General features: G+C 41.1%; 1 protein-coding gene across 1 annotated transcript in view; it reads left to right on the forward strand.

Moving 5' to 3' along the window:
- The window catches only part of STMND1 (stathmin domain containing 1), a 104917-nt gene that overhangs the window by 70979 nt on the left and 13383 nt on the right, over window positions 1-20555 (forward strand). Inside the window, exons 2-3 of the mRNA XM_050788045.1 lie at window positions 6430-6519; window positions 17225-17402. Of these exons, the coding sequence (XP_050644002.1) occupies window positions 6439-6519; window positions 17225-17402 (259 nt within the window). The 5' untranslated portion in view covers window positions 6430-6438. The remainder of the gene's footprint in view (window positions 1-6429; window positions 6520-17224; window positions 17403-20555) is intronic.

Below are 20555 nucleotides of genomic sequence, written 5' to 3' on the forward strand. Positions count from 1 at the left end.
AGTGCTGGAATTACAGCCATGAGCCACTGTGCCTAGCCTACTATCTCCTTTCTTAAAGAAGAGTAAACAAGGACTTAGGAAGGTGAAATAACGTCCCAAGGTCAAAGGTGAAACCAAGTCAATCTCCCTCGAAAGCCCAAGTTCTTCTCTACACTGCTCTCTGCAATGTGTCAGTTATCCCTGTGCATGTGAATAACCTGAGGTACTTGTTGAAAACAGATTCCCAGGCACCAGTCCTGCAGGTTCCCATCCAGCACACTTGTTCTTGTTGCTGGGAATATGCATTGATGACAAGCAGCAGAGGCTATTCTAAAACAGATGCTGTAGTGCCTCGCTTGGAGAACCAGAGCTCCAGGAACTATTAAACATCCAGCACCTCGTAGTCCAGCCCCCAGAGATTAAATGGCTTCCTCAAGGCGGCTCCACAACAGAACAGGGCTGGGATCAGAAGGGACCCAGCCGGCCCAGCATTCTTTCCACCACATTCCAGTGGAGAAAAAAATCAGGTTTCTGAGAGAGCTTTGTTCTTCCCCTCATTTTTTCAGTTCTTCAAGCAGCCAAACTCCCCTGGAGTGTCAAACAATATGTTCCAGGCCAGCACGGAAAACTCACACTACTAATTCGAAAAGTCTCAGTGCTTTGTGCCCACGTACTGCCAAAATTGGAAGCAGTGAAAATCATTTAAATATTACTTTTCTTTAATTGTGAGAATATCAGTGTGTGAAAATTGCCATGTGTAACCTTAAGAGTTGTTACAGCTTTCTAAAAAGCAAGCTTGCCTTTCCAACTGCCATTCAGCAAGTATTGTTTCTACTTTTACACATCCCCATTAAACTCAGCACAGTATTAGACCTATACAATATCTAAATGCAGTTCAGAACTGCTTCTTAACATAGATGTAAACGGAAGTCTTACAATTCTGTGAGATTATTACAGCTAAATTTACTGTTATGCTGCCATTCTCTGAGTTATTACCCTGAGATTGGTGTTTTACTCTCTGTATTTACCCAGTTTGTGTTGAATGAGCAAACATCAAGATTGTTGGCTTAATGCCAAGGTTCAACAAACAATTGTTCCCCTGTTTGTGAGCTTATTTATTTATTTATTTCTAGTTGTTCTCTGCAAGAATCTGTCAAACCAACTCTCTTAAAGGGATACCGAAAATATGCTTGGACTCTGTATTTGGGGGCAACACCATTCATTCATCACTGGTGTTATTGCAAGCATTGGCACATGAATTGCAAAAATCTTGATTATGCAAATGTGTTGTGTGTGTGTGTGTGTGTGTGTATTTAATGATAATATTCCGATACAAATTTCCTTTAGCAATAGTAGTTTTCTTTATCACACAACTATTCATAGACAGATTTGTGAGCTTTCTAAATGTGCTTGGTAGAGTTACTGAGGCAACCTGCCCCAGCAGGTTCAGAAGCCAGAAACTTCAGAGACCCCTCATATCTGAGCAACACAATGTATGTATATGAGGGGTGAGGGGTGACTATTTTCAAGTAATGGAATGTTTGGGTTGAAATATCTGGCAAAGGGATGTGAAGGACCAGAACAACATGAGATTTTAAAATTAGATACTAGGCTGGGCACGGTGGCTCATGCCTATAATTCCAGCACTTTGGGAGGCCAAGGCAGGATCACCTGAGGTCAGGAGTTCAAGACCAGCCCGGTCAACATGGTGAAATCCTGTCTCTACTAAAAATACAAAAATTAGCTGGGTGTGGTGGCGGGCACCTGTAATCCCAGCTACTTGGGAGGCTGAGGCAGGAGAATCACTTGGATGCAGGAGGCAGAGGTTGCAGTGAGCCGAGATAGTGCTACTGCACTCCAGCCTGGGCAACGAGCAAAACTCCATCTCAAAATAGAATAAAACAAGTTTAATTTAAAAATAAAATTTGATCTTGAATTCAAGATGACACTCAAAATGCCACCTGTTTCCTACAAGCTGGTGCCCTCTTGTCTTTTTCCAGAAGCCACATTGCTCCCTGCACTACATCTCAAATGCAAAACAGCAGGGCAACACAGTGAAGTTTCGTTCCCACCCTATAGCCCTCCTGTTGAACAGAGTGCTTCAGCGAAGCATGGGAGGGCTTATCAGCTGAATGAAACCACTTAACATGTTTTACAGGCTTGGGAATTCTGTTATTTAATGAGATAAATTCCCTTGTGTGGCATTTATACGCTCAGAGTTTTTTGGCCTTCTGAAAGTAGCACAAACTCTTTCTGGCTGCTTGGGTTCCACGTAATGATTTAATAAGTTTGTGGGAGTTACTTTATCATTTTAAATCTGGGATCAGCAAATATGTTCCATAAGAGGCTGGATAATAAAGATTTTAGGCTTTGCAGGCCATATGATCTCTGCCATAACTACTCAACTGTGCCAGAAAAGTAGCCGTTAATGATAATATGTAAACAAATGGGAACCTCTGTGTTCCAATGAAACTTTATTTACAAACACTGACATTTGAATTTCATATAATTTTCAGAAATCACTAAATCGTACTCTCCATTTTTTTTCAGCCACTTAAAACACAAAATCCATTCTTAGCTCACGTGTCCTATAAACACAGAGTGGGCAAGATGTGGTCAGTAGGTTTTCTAGTCTTTGCTTTAGACTAATAGTGGACTGATAAAGTAGAAATGCCAACATTAGCCACTGGCTGCCCTCATTTACCCGATCCTTAACAAGCACTCAAAGTATTAGCTATTATTGTAATAATTAGTCCATTGAGACATGTTTGGGAATGAAAATCAGCACATAATTTTTCTGTTTATGGAAGAATGCCAGTAAACTCAGTAAATGTGGTATTGGGATTAGAACTGATTTTTCTGTGTGACTTTCCACTACTTAGAAAAGCTTGGAGTTGGAACTGAAATCAGAAAGCTTCCACTGTGGAATTTGAAGCCTCTGGGCTGCCTATGACTCACTCTGCCCTAATACACTATTGCTCAGAGGGCCACAGGGAGACATGGCTGCTCTCTGGTTTATCCTGCATCCCATGTGGGTTAACTTTCTACCAGAACAGAGAGAAAACCGACTCCTAGGTTTGGGTGATGGCAGGCGAGGATTTTCTTTTCTTCTTCACTCTGACCCACTAAATACAAAGATACTTTCTCTACCAGGGCAGAGAAATAAGCAGCTGCTGTAACATCCGGGCTCCTAGTTGTAATTTTATGCATAAAGATCTTCCTAGACTGAAAATTCCTTGATAAAATGAGGCCAGTGTTTCTTTTCTTCTATACTTGATTGTCTAATGGACTTTGTCTTGATTCTCCTCCTTCATTTTCCTCCTCACTTCTTTCTCCTGTCTTCCATTTTTCTTTTCTATTTTCTGTTTTTGCAGTAATGATTTAATATTCAGAGGTGTTCTACAGCCTCGCTATTTGAAATCTGGTTGTATTTATTACCTATGGTTTTTTTTTTTAATATAGCCAGTTGAATTTTAAGTTTATATAATTTAATTTTAATAACAGCTATATTTAACAACTGGGGCCACATTTCCTGTTAATCAGTTCTCATCAGCCAGTAAAAACTGGCCCTAACAAGACCCCTAGAAAAAGGACCTTTTCACAATTTTTGATATGTTAACTTAAAAAACACACACAATATCTAGAAATGTGGAAAGGAGAGAAAATTTCATTTCTTATAAAGGATTACAGGCTGCAAGGTGGCCATCCTTCAGGCTGGGAAGCTTGCCTCTTGCAAAGACCAGAGACAGGCACTTCAAAGGAGGAGGGGTTGGGGTAACAGCTTTATCCTGAACAGGCTGGCTAAACATACATATTCAACAGGTTGTAGGAGGAGCTATGAATATTCATAAAGGTAGTTCGGATGCATAGGTATTAAACAAACATGCATGTTAACATATCACCCCATGTTCACTTTGGGGTAATTTAACATTTGAATGTATTACATCCTATACATCAAAATGTCTTTTGAGGAAATGAAGCACGCAAGTATATAACCTCTGTCAACTGGCCAGAAACAGTCCATGGTGGTGGTCTTCTTATCAGGAGAAAGTTACTGAAATTGATCTCTTGTCCAATCAAACCTGTAGTTAGGGCTGGTGTCCCACGAGGTCAGTTAGAGTCTGTGAGCTGGATAAGCTGTAATTGTTTCAGTATTACTTATTTCCGGTCAGTGCTTGTTTAGCTGCTAGAGAGAAAGAAAAACTTCATAGCAAGACTAGAACATAGTTTCTTCTTTAAATGTAGAGGTGTATGACTTAACCATTGCCTGGCATTGCCTTAGGTTCTGTTTATAATTTGGTGTTACTGCCACGAAAAGTCTGTTCTGTCAATCTTTTTTTTTTTTTTTTTTTTTTTTTTTTTTTTTTTTTGAGACAGAGCCTCACTCTGTCACCCAGGCTGTAGTGCAGTGGTGCCATCTCAGTTCATGGCACTCTCCACCTTCCGGGTTCAAGCAGTTCTCCCTGCCTCCACCTCCCAAGTATCTGGAATTACAGGCACCCGCCACCACACCTGCTAATTTTTGTAATTTTAGTAGAGACGGTGTTTCGCTAGGTTGGCCAGGTTGGTCTCGAACTCCTGACCTAAGGTGATCCACCTGCCTTGGCCTCCCAAAATGCTGGGATTACAGATGTGAGCCACCGCCTGTTCTGTCAATCTTCTGGTCTCTATTTTAACATTAACGCGGATCAGTTGTTGTATCTAAACCAAGAGGCATGTCTGACCTCTCATTCTGTCATAACCAGGAACTTGGTTTTTAAGTTTTTCTGGGGTCCCCTTGGTTCAGAGGGGGTCTGTTCTGTTATGGTGGGCTTAGGATTTTATTTTAGTTTACACACTGTAGTCCTAGGATGCTGCAGACTACACCTGCACAACACACTTGGGTACCACCTACTCATTCTCAGCAAATCTCTGTTCACGGAGAGCCTTAAAAGAAAAACAAAACAAAAAAATTGTATTTTTACCCTTACAGTTCTACAAATATCCATTTTGAACTTGCTGAAGAACATTTTATTGGTGTTCTTTGTGTTGGAATATTCTAATTGAGAATTTCCCCCAGTTTCCAGTTGGGGCGTTACATGTGACTTATGACACCCATGAGTTAATACTGTCAGAGCTGTTCCCCCAACACCATTTTAACCTTGTTTCAACTCTTCATTCAATAAATCTTCAATGTTTCTTGCTCCATAGTTATAATACTTTGAGTTGAGTTTCATTTCCTCATCTTTCCTCTTCCTCAATTTTAGTAAAAGGAAAATTGACAGCAACATCCAGTAACAGTGAAATAAGTTCCTATCACAGAGCTGAGCATTAGTTTCCTTGGAAGGACCCAGGATTTTTACACCTCCAAGAATCCTCAGTTGTACTTTCCTGGTATTATGGAGACACAGAGAAACTGAGTCAGGCCACCTAGTTCCTCATTCTACCTTCATTAACTAGCTTCCCGTTGACCTTAGGAAAGTCACTCAATTTCTCTGAACCTAAAAAAAGAGTTGATAGGAGACCTCTAAGATTCCTTTTAGTTCCTGTTTTAATTCTTTTTTAAAAAAAAATAAAAATTAAAATTAAGATTAAAAGAAAATATCCAGAAAAGACAAACTTGTTGCTCATTTGAGCAGTCTTCCTGGTCTGCCTTTTTTGACGGATAACACCTTCTTGATTTAATTCTCTGTTCGAATTATGCATAGCCATGCTCTTTCCATACAGCCTAACGGCTCATAAAATGCACCTGCCATTAAAATGATTTGCGTGACCCATTTTGTGACTGCTGAGCTGTTTATGGTCCTAACTATATCTGCTTTTCTTCATCGTGTGGGTTTCCATTTGTACGACCGTCTTTCTGAGGTCGCCTCGTGCCACTGCCTTCTGGTGCTGTCCGGCACGCCTCCACTCCGTCCTCCGGCCCTCAAGAGAGACTGGACACCTGCCTCGCATTCCACACGATCGCCTTCTACACAGTTCAGAGAGTATCTAAAAACAAGGGTGTGGTCCAGGCACCAGGGGTAGGGGCATGTCACACACACCGTGTTTTACAAAGAGGAAAAATAAGAGGTTCCCGCAAGATGCTTGCGACTCTGGTACTTTTCAAAGTAACGCAGCCAGGCAGCGGGCCTTCCCCTGGCCCCTCGCTCTGGTTAGGGCTGCCATTTGCATCCTAGCTGTGATTTAGACGCCTCCAGCCTTCTAGTTTTCAGTTACCAGAGTCCCATCGCCGCCCAGGTCCCAGGTCTGCATGACGTAATTTATTGTGGCAACCATTCCTGGCAGCTGCCCAGAAACCCAGTGCGTCCTGCCCGGGGTTTAAGCGCGGCAAGTGGGAGAGGCGCGTGGGGCCCGAGCGCAGGGGCAGGGGCGCAGGGCGCAGGAGCGCGGGACCACCGGCGCCTGAGCGCGGTAGGGAACGATCGCGGGGGCGCACAGCAGCCAAGCCCGTGGAGGAGGAGCGCGCGCGCGCGCAGCATGGGCTGCGGACCTTCCCAGCCTACTGAAGACCGGAGACGTGTCCCCGCGCCCGAGAAGGTTTGGAAAGAGGGAGTCAAGGTAATAAATAAATACATAAACAGACAGACAGACAGACATAAAGCCTTTTGGCTGGGAGGTCTCGCGATTCCCACGCTTGGGGGCGACAAGAGTTGGCTGGAGCAGGGTGGGTCGAGGTCCACAGCTAGCCTAGTTAACAGGTGGGAGCCGGTGTTTAACTGCTGTCTTAACCAGGACTAGACAGATAGATGGATACATATCAAAATTATCTATATCGATAGTATAGATACAGATATATGGCTATAGGATCAATTTTGAGAGGCTTTGGAGTTTAAAGAGATTGCGAAGGCGGTCACGCCCCAGGGTAGAGGGACGGAATAACGGGATGAGCAGTGTGTTCTGCACAGAGCGAGGGTTGACCGTGATTCTCGAGAGAAGGTTGGAGTCCCTAGGAGCTGCCATATATTATTGGCTTCTGGAAAATAGGCCCTTTGGTCGTTTCTTAAAGCTGGGAGAGATCTCAGAACCTATCTGGCTGCGTCCTCTCGATTCATAGATGAGGATCATGAGGCCCAGAGAGACAGGCGACTTGCCCAAGGCTGCACAGCTAATTTGGGGGCACAGCAAAGGTAGAATTTAGTTTTCAAGAGTTTCGTTCCAATACTCTTTTCCCTAATTCCTCAAAGTTGCATGCCCTGTAATTCTGGAGACATTATGGGGAATTTTTTCCAGAGCAAGACCTAAAAGGATGAGTTGGTTGAGGCAGAAATGAGGTCCATGATTTCTTTGCATCCTTGCCACCCTCCAGATTCCACAGACAGCACTAGCAACCCTCAGAGGTCCACTTCGCAGGGGATACACCCAAAGATAAGGCTACCATATAATTTGTCATCAAAATTATGCTTTTAAGAGTGAAAGGGAACCCTATTAATACATTTTCCCAAAGACTCTGGCTGAAGCCCAGCAAACTGGGACTTATAGCTGGAAGGTCATTTTTGGAGCTACTGTTCAAAGACCGCACACTTGGTCTCAGCAGGCACTGTGCAAGACACTATTAAGTGCCAGTTACAGCACCTACTTCATGTAGGGCACATCTGTTGGGTTCTTGGAGTACATTTTGAAACAAGCAAACCAGAATCTAGTGAAGGCTAACTCCAGACTTAGTACCTGGTGTCCTGGGGAAAGCCTGTGCCCAAATGGCCACCCATCTTAACATTGTTTTCTGCTTTCCATCCTGAAACTGCCACTGTCTGTGTATAGGGACCCATTACGTTTTCTTTTTTCTTTTTTTTTTTTCTTTTTTTTTTTTTTGAGACGGAGTCTTGCTCTGTCACCCAGGCTGGAGTGCAATGGCGCCATCTCAGCTCACTGCAACCTCCACCTCCCAGGTTCAAGCAATTCTCCTGCCTCAGCCTCCTAAGTAGCTGGGATGACAGGTGTGCGCCACCATGCCCGGCTAATTTTTGTATTTTTTATTACAGACAGAGTTTCTCCATGTTGGTCAGGCTGGTCTTGAACTCCTGAGCTCGTGATCCACCTGCCTCAGCCTCCCAAAGTGCTGAGGTTACACCTGTAACCCACCACACCCTGCTGAGACCCATTACCTTTTATGGGGTCTTTCTGCCTCTCCTGCCAGGATCCTAACAAGTTTCTCCTCCACACTGCCACCTATCTTGCCAAGGGAAAAATTTCCCTTCGTGTGCAAAACCCTTTAGTTTATAATCTATCCTATCCCTCTAATGTCATCCTCTTCTCTTCTCTTCTGCCAGTACCTGTCACTCATGGGCTCTTGGGTCTGCTAAACCAAATGAATCTCAGGGCTCAGTGCTTCCAGGCTTCTCACACCTCTATGCCTTTACCTGTGCCATTCCCTCTTCTTGGGATACCCTCCCTGTTACCCTCTCCTATTGGCCTGGTGAACTCATGATCACTTTGGACTAATATGTAGAAATACTTTTTTCTCCCATTTTCTACAAATACATTAATGTCACTTAAAAGTGCTAATCCATTGTTCTTGTCCCCTTTTTCATACAAAAATCTTTCTTTTATTTTTTATTTATTTTGCTGGCCTTGTTATTATGCCTTAAACATATAGTACAACAACTATTTACATAGCATTAACATTGTTTTAGGTATTTATGAATAATCTACAGGTGATTTAAAGTATACGGAAGGATGTGCATGGATTATATGCAAATACTACACCATTTTCTATAAAGGACTTGAACATCCATGGGTTTTGGTATCCGAGGGAGGTCCTGGAACCAATCCCCCACTAATGCTGGGGATGACTGTACTTATTTTGTGGAGTTGTTGTGAGGGTTAAATAAACTCAATATACATAAAGTGCTCATACTAATGCTGACTCGGAATAAGTGCATGATATAAGTTGTTTCTATTATTATTATAAAATAAAATCCTGGTCGGATGCGGTGGCTCACGCTTGTAATCCCAGCACTTTGGGAGGCTGAGGCGGGTGGATCACCTGAGGTCAGGAGATTGAGACCAGCCTGACCAAGATGGAGAAACCCCGTCTCTACTAAAAATACAAAATTAGCCAGGCGTGATGGTACATGCCTGTAATCCCACCTATTCGGGGGGCTGAGGCCGGAGAATAGCTGGAACCGGGGAGGCGGAGATTGCAGGGTGAGCTGAGATCATGGCACTGCACTCCAGCCTGGGCAACAAGAGCAAAACTCCATCTGAAAAGGAAAGGAAAGGAAAGGAAGAGGAAGAGGAAGGGAAAGGGAAAGGGAAAGGGGAAGGGAAAGGGAAAGGAATAGGGAAAGGAAAATAAACCTAAATCCTTACTTCGCATGCTGTCTTGGCCCATCCTGGAGCTGACTTCTGCTAACTCCTCTAGTCTTGTCTCTCCCCACACTCACACCGTAGACAAACCTTAGGACTTGTTCCCCAGGCCCATTCTGTCCCTAGCTCCATGACTTTGCACCTACTGTTTCCTCTCCTTCCAGACTTTTCCTTCTCCCTCTCCTGGGTCACATGATAAATGTGTACCCATTTTACAAGACACTCAAGGTCACTCCTCCTGAAGCTCTTCACGACCTCCCACCCCCAACCTCTGCCACCATGCTGGTAGGGTTGATCTTATACCTTCTACTATCATATTTCAAAGCATTTTATTATATTTATTTGCTTCTGTATTTGCCTTTCATCCTGTGCAGTTACCTCCTTGAGGACAGGCACTGTTTTTTAATCATTGTATCTCCAATTCTTACTACATTGCCTGATACTGATCAGGCACTAATGAATATTTCTTGAGGGAATGCATGTCCCTCCTGGTTCCAAGATTCCTTAATGTCTTCTTGTCTCTTAGTAGCATAACTAGACTAATGACAGTCTGCATGGAGGAAATTCAATTTTAAAATAATCTGAAAACAGAATGAGAGTCAGTTCATGCATATACCTTCTTTCCTAGCCCCAAGCACTTGACTTTGGAAATCTGATCTGGGAAAGGTATGATTATCATTAATTAAACACTCTATAGCTATTGGAATGATAATAATTTCTTCCACAGCTTTCATAAATGCATAAGGCTTAGGGTGCAGTAGTTCAGCAGTGTCTTTAAAATGAAATGAACATGTTTGCTTGCATGAAATATTTATGTTTCTTAGTAACACCACTTTAAAATATTCTAAGTCAAATTTCTTGAAACCTATATATAGACTTCCCCTTCACTTTTACTTTAGTCTAAAGTGGTGAGAAGATACAGTAATAAAATAATGCATAATAATAAGAAAAAGCATGGAAAACTTCCTAGTTGGAGAAATGTTATTCATCTATAAGAATAACCCAAAATTCCTTGCCTGTTATAAGAGAGGAGAGGCTGGATTGGAAGAGATGGTCTCCAAGGACCCTGCACAGTTTTTTCCAAATACGTGATAAGAAAATTCTAGTTGATTGTCAGTAAAGGGGAGTAAATTACTTCTTAAAATATAACTTTTTAAGCAATCATATTTCTGAATGTTCTTTGTATAGTTGCTATTTATAATTACATTTATTAGAGGTAAACTAGAAAAAAATCAAATTTTGAAGAAATTCTTCCTATATGTCTATAGACAAATATATTCACAAAATGCATCTGCCAACAATTTGACTTAAGAAGGTTTTAACTCCAGGGTGCCTTGACAAATTATTCCCTTCAAGCTGTTTGGTAAATATGTTTCCCAAAAGCTATAGAATAAATGTAGTACATCCATACCAAAAAACAAATAAACAAAAACACACAACAAACAAACAAACAAAAAACACCTGTCCATAGTTAAAGCAGTACCTTATTTGGAATGCTGATGATTTCTGTGCATAGCTGTTAGCTTATAATTCACAACTTTTTAATTCTACCTAAAATTGATTTAAAAAAATGTTATCCCCAAGATACTGAGGTATAAAATAAAGTTCATAAAATGTAGAAACACATTGAATCTGTACCCCCAAGGAAAAAATAGAGCATTCCACTCACCATCCCATCCCCTCCCCAAGTATCATTACCTGTATAATAATGCAGATACACTTCTTTTCTTTTTCTTCCTTCTTCCTTCTTCCTTCTTCTTCTGAGACAGGGTCTCACTGTGTCACCCAAGTTGAAGTGCAGTGGTGCAATCATGGCTCTCTGCAGCCTCAGTCTCCCCTGGCTCAAGAGATCCTCTCACCTCAGCCTGCTGAGTAGCTGGGAATACAAGCATGAGCCACCACACCTGGCTAATTTTTGATGTTTTGTAGAGATGAGTTTCGCCATGTTACCAAGGCTTAATGTAGGTATACTTCTTATTGGTGTGAAAATATAAATTCTTCATGTATGTGTAGAATACGAACACTGCTATATCCCTGAGAGACATAGATCTAATTAACTTATAAATATGTCTGGTCTTTAAACTATGTCTGTTCTCAAGTCTACACTCATTATGAAATTGGGTTAAAATTTCCAGAATGTGTTACACATGGGTAAGATATTTGAAAGACATTCTGAGTTTTCAAAAGAGAAGAACCTTAAATTTCTGCTCTGGAAACTGAAGACTGGTTTATGTTGTTTCGTGATAAAAGACTGTGTTTTGTCTGCTACAATTTAGGTTTTGGTCACCAGCAGAGCTCAAAGGCAGACTGTCTCTAAATAAGAACAGATGGGTAGAGATCCTTGCTAAGGCCTGGATTCCAAATCCAAGTAGTTATAGTAGCTTTGATAACACAATTGTGAGGTCACTGAGGTTGTGGTATTTAAATCTATGCCAAGTTGTAATGTACAGAAAGTCTTTGTGAAAAGCCATCGTTTAGACTGAAAATACTCAGATTCGCTCTCAATTCCAGTGTAGGCATTTTGCTATTGTTGTTGTTACTATTGTTAAATCATTAAATTTTTCCATTTGGAAAAAGTCCAAGAGTCTTCCAAGAGTCTCCACTTGGAAATGTTAAATGACAAAACTAGACCCTGTTTGTAACTCAGTGCTTCTCTAGGATCAAAAAATGATGGATCTGCAAACCAAAATAAACTTGTGAAAATACTTGTCTTACTGTCACCGCAGATACTGGCTTTTAGTAGTTTATTTGGAAAGAAGGAAAACAGTGTTGAACATGACTTACATGATGTGCATCTTTACCTTTAGCATGAACTGTGAGCATCAGATAGGGTCTCCTTTCTTTTCTTTTCTTTTCTTTTCTTTTCTTTTCTTTTTTTTATTTTTCTCGAGATGGAGATGGAGTCTCGCTGTGGCCCAGACTGGAGTGCAGTGGTGCAATCTCGGCTCACCACAACCTCCGCCTCTCGAGTTCAAGTGATTCTCCTGCCTCAGCTTCCTGAGTGGCTGGGATTACAGGTGCCTACAGCCACACTCAGCTAATTTTTGTGTTTTTATTGGAGATGGGGTTTTGCCACGTTGGCCAGGCTAGTCTCGAACTCCTGACCTCAGGTGATCTGCCTGCCTCGGGCTCCCAATCCCCTTTTCTTTTGTTATATGTTTTATATACATATATAACACACATATATATAACATATGCACATATGTTACATGTAATATGTTGTATGTAAAGGCTCCTTTCTTGGTTCTGCTTACTCTACAGGGACAGGATGGGCAGTAACTGTCCATGAAGAAGGACAGATAGATGGAGACAGAGAAAAGCACATCATTGCTTTTAGGCTTTCTCCTTGTGCCAATTCCAATCTCATGTCCACTAAGTTTTCGATTACTTTCTTGTTTGGTTGGTTGGTTTTTCATTATTTCCTATGTAGCCCTGAGACACAGAAATAATTAACCCTCAACACAAGGAACTGATATTGGTTTAGCTGTGTAAACACAGTGATAAGGAGCTATGTTAAGTCCCGCTACAAGCATGCAAGAATCCCTAACTGAATTATGAAAACCTGATCGTGACAGACACCACCATAACCTAGCCACTGCGATTTCTACTTAGCCTCTGAGGAACTTCAAACGTTAGAGTAATTCCAGAAAGTGGTTAAACATGCTTGTATATTTTTTTAAAATTTGTATGACTTTTACTGTGAAAGTACCAAAAGTTTCATGACAAGGCCTTATTTTTAATTCATTTTTACCAAAAGTTTCATGACAAGGCCTTATTTTTAATTCATTTTTCTTTTTTTTTTTTTTTTTTTTTTTTTTTTTGAGATGGAGTCTTGCTCTGTCGTCCAAGCTGGAGTGCAGTGGTGCAATCTTGGCTCACTGCAGGCTCCACCTCCCAGGTTTACGCCATTCTCCTGCCTCAGCCTCCCGAGTAGCTGGGACTACAGGCACCTGCCACCTCGTCCGGCTAGGTTTTTTTTGTATTTTTTAGTAGAGCTGAGATCACACCACTGCACTCAAGTCTGGGTGATAGAACAAGACGCTGTCTCAAAAAAAAAAAAAAAAAGAAAAACAAACAAAAAAAAAGAAATTAAAAGAATCCTGGGAAGACATTACCGAGTGGAAGATGCATGTGTTCTTTGTGTTCTTATCGCTTCTGGAGACACTGAGAAGACTTCCTCTGGTATGTGTGTCTTAGATGGAGAAGACGTTGATAACATCCATTGAAATGAGAAGTGGGAAACTTGCAATGAAAGAGGGCCAGCACCTGGAGAGAGAAGACATGGTAGTCAAGGGAGATACGATAAAAGTCTTTCTGAACACATTGACATTTAAAATTTACTTACTCTAAAAATAAATGACAGTTCTTTAAATTGAATTAATTCAGCTTTGTGAAAAACTCATTACATTGTTCTTATTTTGCTGTGGAACTGTGAAAAATATAACATGGACCAGCATTTTGTCATCAATGATTTTTACTAAATCACCGAGAGACCATTTTTGTGCTTTGTTTTGACCTATTTACAAGCAATGGAACTGTGGTTTGAAGAAACAGACACCCTTGAAAGGAGAAGGTGGGATTATAAATTAGTGCAGTATTTATGGAGAACCTTCTGGAAACATACATTAATATAAAATGTGCATATCCTTAGACCCAACATATCCACATGCAGGAATTTATTCTCATGGAATGATTGGATGGGTTCATGGGTTCACAGTGATGTATATTCACATGTATTATTCCAACACAGTTTATATTATTGAAAAGTTAGAAACACCTACATGTCCTTCAGTAGGACTTGGCTAAATACATTGTGGCATAGTTACATAATGAGCTCCAATGCCATCGTCAGATAAGTAGCTACTCCTTATCACTAAATAGAATGAGGTAGGCCTATGTATGTTGATATAGGTAAATGTTTCTTACATATTGTTGAGCAGGTTACAGAAATATAATATCGTTTAATATAATTCTTTTCATTTTATTTTTAAAACAGCTTTATTAAAATGTAATTCACATGATTCACCTCCTCTCTTAGTCTGTTTGTGCTGCTATAACAGAATACCGTGGACTGGGTAAATTATAAAAAACAGAAATTTCTTTTTATAGGAAGTCCAAGATCAAGGCAATGGAAGGTTTGATTGTCTGGTGAGGGCTGCCCTTCTGTGTCCTCACATGGCAGAAAAGCAGAGCAAGTTAACTAAATCTGTGTGAAGCTCCTCTTTATAACACCTTAATCCCCTTAATGAGGGAGGATCCCACATGGCCTAATCAGCTCTTGAAGGTCCCACCTCTTAATATTATCACATTGGTAACACCTGAATTTGAAAGGGACACATTCAAACCATAGCATCCATTTAAAATGTACAATTAACAGCCATTACCACAATCTAATTTTAGAACATTTTGCCCTCCGCAAAGAAATGACTACCCATTAATAGTCAATCCTCATTCCCCCCGCACAGGCAATCAATAAATCTATTTTCTGTTTCTATAAATTTGCCTATTCTCAATATGAATGGCCTCTGTGATTGGCGTTTTTCACTTAGCATAATATTTCCAAGTGTCATCTATGTTGAAACATATGTCAGTGTTTAATTTCTTTTTCTTGCCGAATAATATTCCTTTGGATGACTGTACCGCATTTTATTTATACGTTCATCAGCTGATGGACACTTAAGTTGTTTCCACTTTTGGGGTATTATAAGTAATAATTGTGAATATTTGTGTGCAAGTTTTTGCAAGAACAGATGTTTTTATTTTGCTTGGGTACATACGTGGGGTGAAATTTCTGGGTCACGTGGTAACTCTATGTTTCACTTTGTGAAGAGCTCTCAAAGTGTTTTCTAAAGTGCTGCACCATTTCACATTTGTCCAGCAATATATGAGGGTTCCAATTTCTCCACATCCTCACCAACACTTGTTATTATGTGTCATTTTCATTATAGTTATCCTAGGGGATATGAAGGGGTATCTCACTGTGGTTTTGATTTGCATTCCCCTACTGATTAATAATGTTGAACATCTTCTCGTGTGCTTATTGGCCAGTTCCAATGTATTTTTAAAGGTTATGTGAGCAAATACATCTGGGCAATGATATACTAAAATGTTAGTAGTGCTTCTCTCTAGAAGATATTATTACTTTCTACTGTGTTTCTCTATCAATCAAGGTTCTACCAGAGGGAAAGAACCAGTAGGATAGACAGATAGATAGACAGGTAGATAGGTAAATTGTAAGGAACTGGCTGATACAGTCATGAAGGCTGGCTAGGAAAATCAAAATCCATAGGATAGGGCAGGCAGTCGAAAAGAACAGGCTGGAGTTGAAGCTACATTTCACAGGCAGATTTCTTCTTCCTCAGGAAGACCTCAGTTCTACTCTTGAAGCCTTTCAATTGACTGGATGAGACCTACCCAGATTATCAAGGGTAATCTCCTTTACTTACAGTCAATTGATTACATATATTAACCACATCTACAAACTACATTTACAGTACCACTAAGATTTGTGTTTGACAGAATAACTGGCTACTATAGCCTAGCCCAGTTGACACATAAAACTAACCACTGCAATTCTCTTTTATATTATTTAATTATTTTTTACAATAAATCTAAGTCAGCATCACTTTTTTTTTTTTTTTTTTTTTTTTGAGATGGGGTTTCCCCATCTCACCCAGGCTGGTCTCGAACTCCTGGGCTCCAGTGATCCTCCCTCCCCCACCTCCCAAAGTGCTGGGGTTACAGGCATGAACCACCACATCCAATCTGTATTACTTTTTTAATCAGCAAAAACAATATAGCTTCATTATTATAAATTGTTTTAATGCCGTAGTACCTCTACTCTCACACTCAAGGCTGAACTTGTCTATCTTGGTATCCTCCAGAATGCTCAGCATAGTAGCTTTTACCTGGTAGATGCCTATTAGATACTATATTCGTTTTCTATTGGCTATAGCCAATTCACACAAGTTTAGTGGCTTAAAACAGTAGTTGCCAACCTCTTTGACACCAGGGACCAGTTTTGTGGAAGACAGTTTTTCCATGGACTAGGATTGGGGGGATGGTTTCAGGACAACTCAACGGCATTACATCTATTGTATATTTTATTTCTATTATTATTACATTGTAATATATAATGAAATAATTATACAACTCACCATAATGTAGAATTAGTGGGAGCCTTGAGCTTGTCTTCCTGCTAGACAGTCCCATCTGGGGGTAATGGAAAGCAGTGACAGATTATAAGGCATTAGACTCTTTTTTTTTTTTTTTTTTTGAGACAGAGTTTCACTCTTGTGGCCCAAACTGGAGTGCAGTGGTGCAATCTCGGCTCACTGCAACCTCCGCCTCCTGGGTTCAAGCAATTCTCCTGCCTAAGCCTCCCTAGTAGCTCAGATTACAGGTGCCCGCCACCATGCCTCGCTAATTTTTTTGTATTTTTAGTAGAGACAGGATTTCACCATGTTGGGCAGGCTGGTCTCAAACTCCTGACCTCAGGTGATCCGCCCACCTCAGCCTCGCAAGGTGCTGGGATAACAGGCATGAGCCACTGCGCCCGGCCTCATTAGATTCTTAAAAGGAGTATGCAACCTAGATCCCTCACATGTGCAGTTCACAATAGGGTTTGTGCTCCTATGAGAATCTAATGCCACTGCTGATCTGACAGGAGGCAGAGCTCTGGGGTAATGTGAGTGATGAGGAGCAGCTGTAAATAAAGATGAAGCTTCGCTGGCTAGCCTGCTCCTCACCTCCTGCTCTGCAGTCCGGTTCCTAACAGGCCACAGACCAGTACTGGTATGTGGTCCGGGGGACTGGGGACCCCTGATCTATGGCTTTCTGGGTACTATACAGCCCACCACAGATACTAGCTGGCTAAATATTCACAAAGCGGACCCTGCAACATTGTTTTTATTTACCGAGAAATCTTGATTCTAACAAAGCTGTTCCCTTTTCACAGGCTGATGTCGGTGTGCCTCATAGTGGGGAAAACTGCAGCCCCCAGATGGAAGCTGCTCTGACCAAGAATACTGTGGACCCTGCAGAAGGCCTGGAACAAGTCCAGATGGGAAGCTTACCTGGAACCATTTCAGAAAATTCTCCATCTCCTAGTGAAAGAAACAGACGAGGAAATTCAGGTAACCTCCCTCTGCCCCCATTCACATAGACCTTCACAAAATACTCTTTCTCTAAATACGTCTACAAGGTTTACTTGGTGGTCCTTTTATCATTGCTTTCTGGGCCATGAAGTATGTTAAATGGCAATGTTTTTATCTCTGAAACATTAGAATTTAGCCTTAGGCCTTCATTACGTGAGTCAATAATGCTAAGCATTAATCTTCTTGTCGATGAAGTAATTAAGACCATCTTTAAAAAATAAATAAATAAATAAACTAAGAGGCTTTATTGGGAGTTAAGGCCAGACTTTAGGAATGGGACTTGCACAGTTCCAAGGAATTTAAACTCCCACGATGATAATATCTTTCCAAGGGAAAGTTCTACGTTTACACAAATAAATAAAACCTACAATAAACTGTTCTCCCTGTCTTTCCGCATCCAAAGTATCAGCAAATATACAACAAAAGAATCTTTCAGAAATGTGAAAGAGGTAGTTATGACTGACTTGTGCTATTTAGAAACTATTTGTGGGTTTTCCTGTGTTGTGTTTTCCCTCAACATGAATTACCGCCTGGTGTCGATTTAAGTCATCTTATTTATATTCGGTCAGCCTTTGAAACACATTGAACTTCACAGCCCTCAAGGAAAAGTACTCTTTTTATTTCAGGGGGGAAGACTTTTGCTCCCCACCACTGTTGTTTCTTCTCTAGGTACAAGTTGGGATTGGAAAACAGATGGGTTCATACATGCGATTCTATTTCTTGAACTTTCCTGGCACACTCAGGTTATCACAGATTTTCTATTCGCCCTCCCCTTGCTGTTCTGATGTAGTCAGCGTGACCTCTTAGAATGACTAGGAGGTTGAGGAATGCAGCACAGGAACGGCCTCTCCCTGCCTTCTATGTGTTAGGTTGACAAATACATCTTTTTTCTTTCCAATGATTTTGTTGATGCAACTTCCCTCTAGACAGCAACGTGAATGCTAAATATCAACGTTGGTCACAGACTGCAGAGTATCAGGCACACAGGGACCTGGTGACCCAGGACAGTCAGTGCTGCCAGGTGTATGTACAATGTTAAAGATGGCATGAAGAGGGTGACAGGTAAGCAGAAAGGTGTTGAGAGAGAACAGCTAGGGAGGAAGTCAGCCACCAAAGCAGATGTTTCTAAAATGCAGCATCAAGGAGTCCTCAGGAAGCATCTTACCACAGAGTGAGTAGGACCTAGTACCCTGAACTTCCTATTTGTCCTCTGCCCAGTTTCCTCTCTCTGTCTCAGCCCTTGGCATCCTCCTCGTTGTGTCTCTGCTCTTCAAATCTGCAGAGTATACTTCTCTTTTTGAGACAGAGTCTTGCTCTGTCACCCGGGCTGGAGTGCAGTGGTGCAATCTCAGCTCATTGCAACTTCCACCTCCCAGGTTCAAGCAGTACTCCTGCCTCAGCCTTCTGAGTAGCTGAGATTACAGGCATACGCCATCACGCCTGGCTAATTTTTGTATTTTTAGTAGAGACAGGGTTTCACCATGTTGGCCAGGCTGGTCTCGAACTCCTGACCTCAAGTGATACACACCCCCCTCAGCCTCCCAAAGTGTTGGGATTACAGGCATGAGCCACTGCACCTGGCCCTGCAGAGGATATTTCTTAAGACCATCAAGTTTAACACTAACATTCCCCAAGTGTTTCCTTTTTTAAAATATTTATTTTGTATATTTTCAGAGTCAAGAAAAGGTGCAAAAAACAAAGAACACCTATATTCTTTCACTCAGATTCCCCAAATGTTAACCTTCTGCCACACTGCATTATCATATCCTCCTTATACAAGTAGATTTTTTTCTGTTAATAAGTTAGACATAATGGCACTTTGCTTTCACATACTCCGCTGCGTATTTCCTAAAAACAAGGACACTCTTTGCATAATCTCTGTACAAGGATCAAAATTGGGAAATTACCCTTTTTTTTTTTTTTTTTTTTTTTTTAAGAGACAGAGTTTCGCTCTTGTTGCCCAGGCTGGAGGGCAATGACGCGATCTCAGCTCACTGCAACCTCCGCCTCCCAGGTTCAAGCAATTCTCCTGCCTCAGCCTCCCGAGTAGCTGAGATTACAGGCGCCCGCCACCATGCCTGGCTAATTTTTGTATTTTTAGTAGAGATGAGGTTTCATCAGATTGATCAGTCTGGTCTCAAACTCCTGACCTCAGGTGATCTGCCCGCTTCAGCCTCTCCGAGTGCTGGGATTACAGGCATGAGCCACCACGCCCAGCCAGGAAATTACCTCTGATGTAGTACTGTTATCTCATCTATAGATCATATTCAAATTTGGTCAATTGTCTCACAACTATTCTTTATAAATGAATTTCTGATGCAGGATCTATCTAATCCAGGATCACATTTTTAATTTAGTCATCTATGGTCTTTAGTCTTTTTTAATCTGAACAACTCCTCAGTTTTTCTTAGTCTTTTATGAACTTGATATATTTGAAAAGTATAAAACATTTATTTTGCAGAATGTTTATCAATTTGGGTTTGTTTGAGCTTTCCTCCTGATTGGATTTGGGTTACGCATTTTTTTTTTTTTTTTTTTTTGGAGACAGAGTCTCGTTCTGTCACCCAGGCTGGAGTACAGTGGCGCAATCTCAGCTCACTGCAACCTCCGCCTCCCAGATTCAAGCAATTCTGTCTGCCTCAGCCTGTCAACTAGCTGGGATTACAGGTGCCCGCCACCACACTCAGGTTTTTTGTTTGTTTGTTGTTTGTTTGTTTTTAGTAGAGACAGAGTTTCACCATGTTAGCCAGGCTGATCTTGAACTCCTAACCTCAAGTGATCCACCTGCCTTGGCCTCCCAAAGTGCTGGGATTACAGGCATGAGCCAGGGTTACACAATTTTAGCAAGAATACCAAAAATGATATTGTGTCTTTCTTAATACATAAAATTAGGAGGTACATTATATTTATACTCAACTCGTTATGTTTATGGGGAGTTTTGTTTTGCAAAAGTCATTTTTAATCTAGTAACATTTATAAATGTTTAAAATTCAACTTGGATTTTGAGTCACAGTTAGAAAGCCTTTCCCTACACCAAGGTTAAAGATGAATTCACCCGCGTTTTCTTGTATAATTTCACTTTTTACACTTATGCTTATGAAGAGTTTCCAGTGACATCAGAAAATGCTCATA

Source organism: Macaca thibetana, chromosome 4 (genome assembly GCF_024542745.1).
Source record: "Macaca thibetana thibetana isolate TM-01 chromosome 4, ASM2454274v1, whole genome shotgun sequence".
NCBI lineage: Eukaryota > Metazoa > Chordata > Mammalia > Primates > Cercopithecidae > Macaca > Macaca thibetana.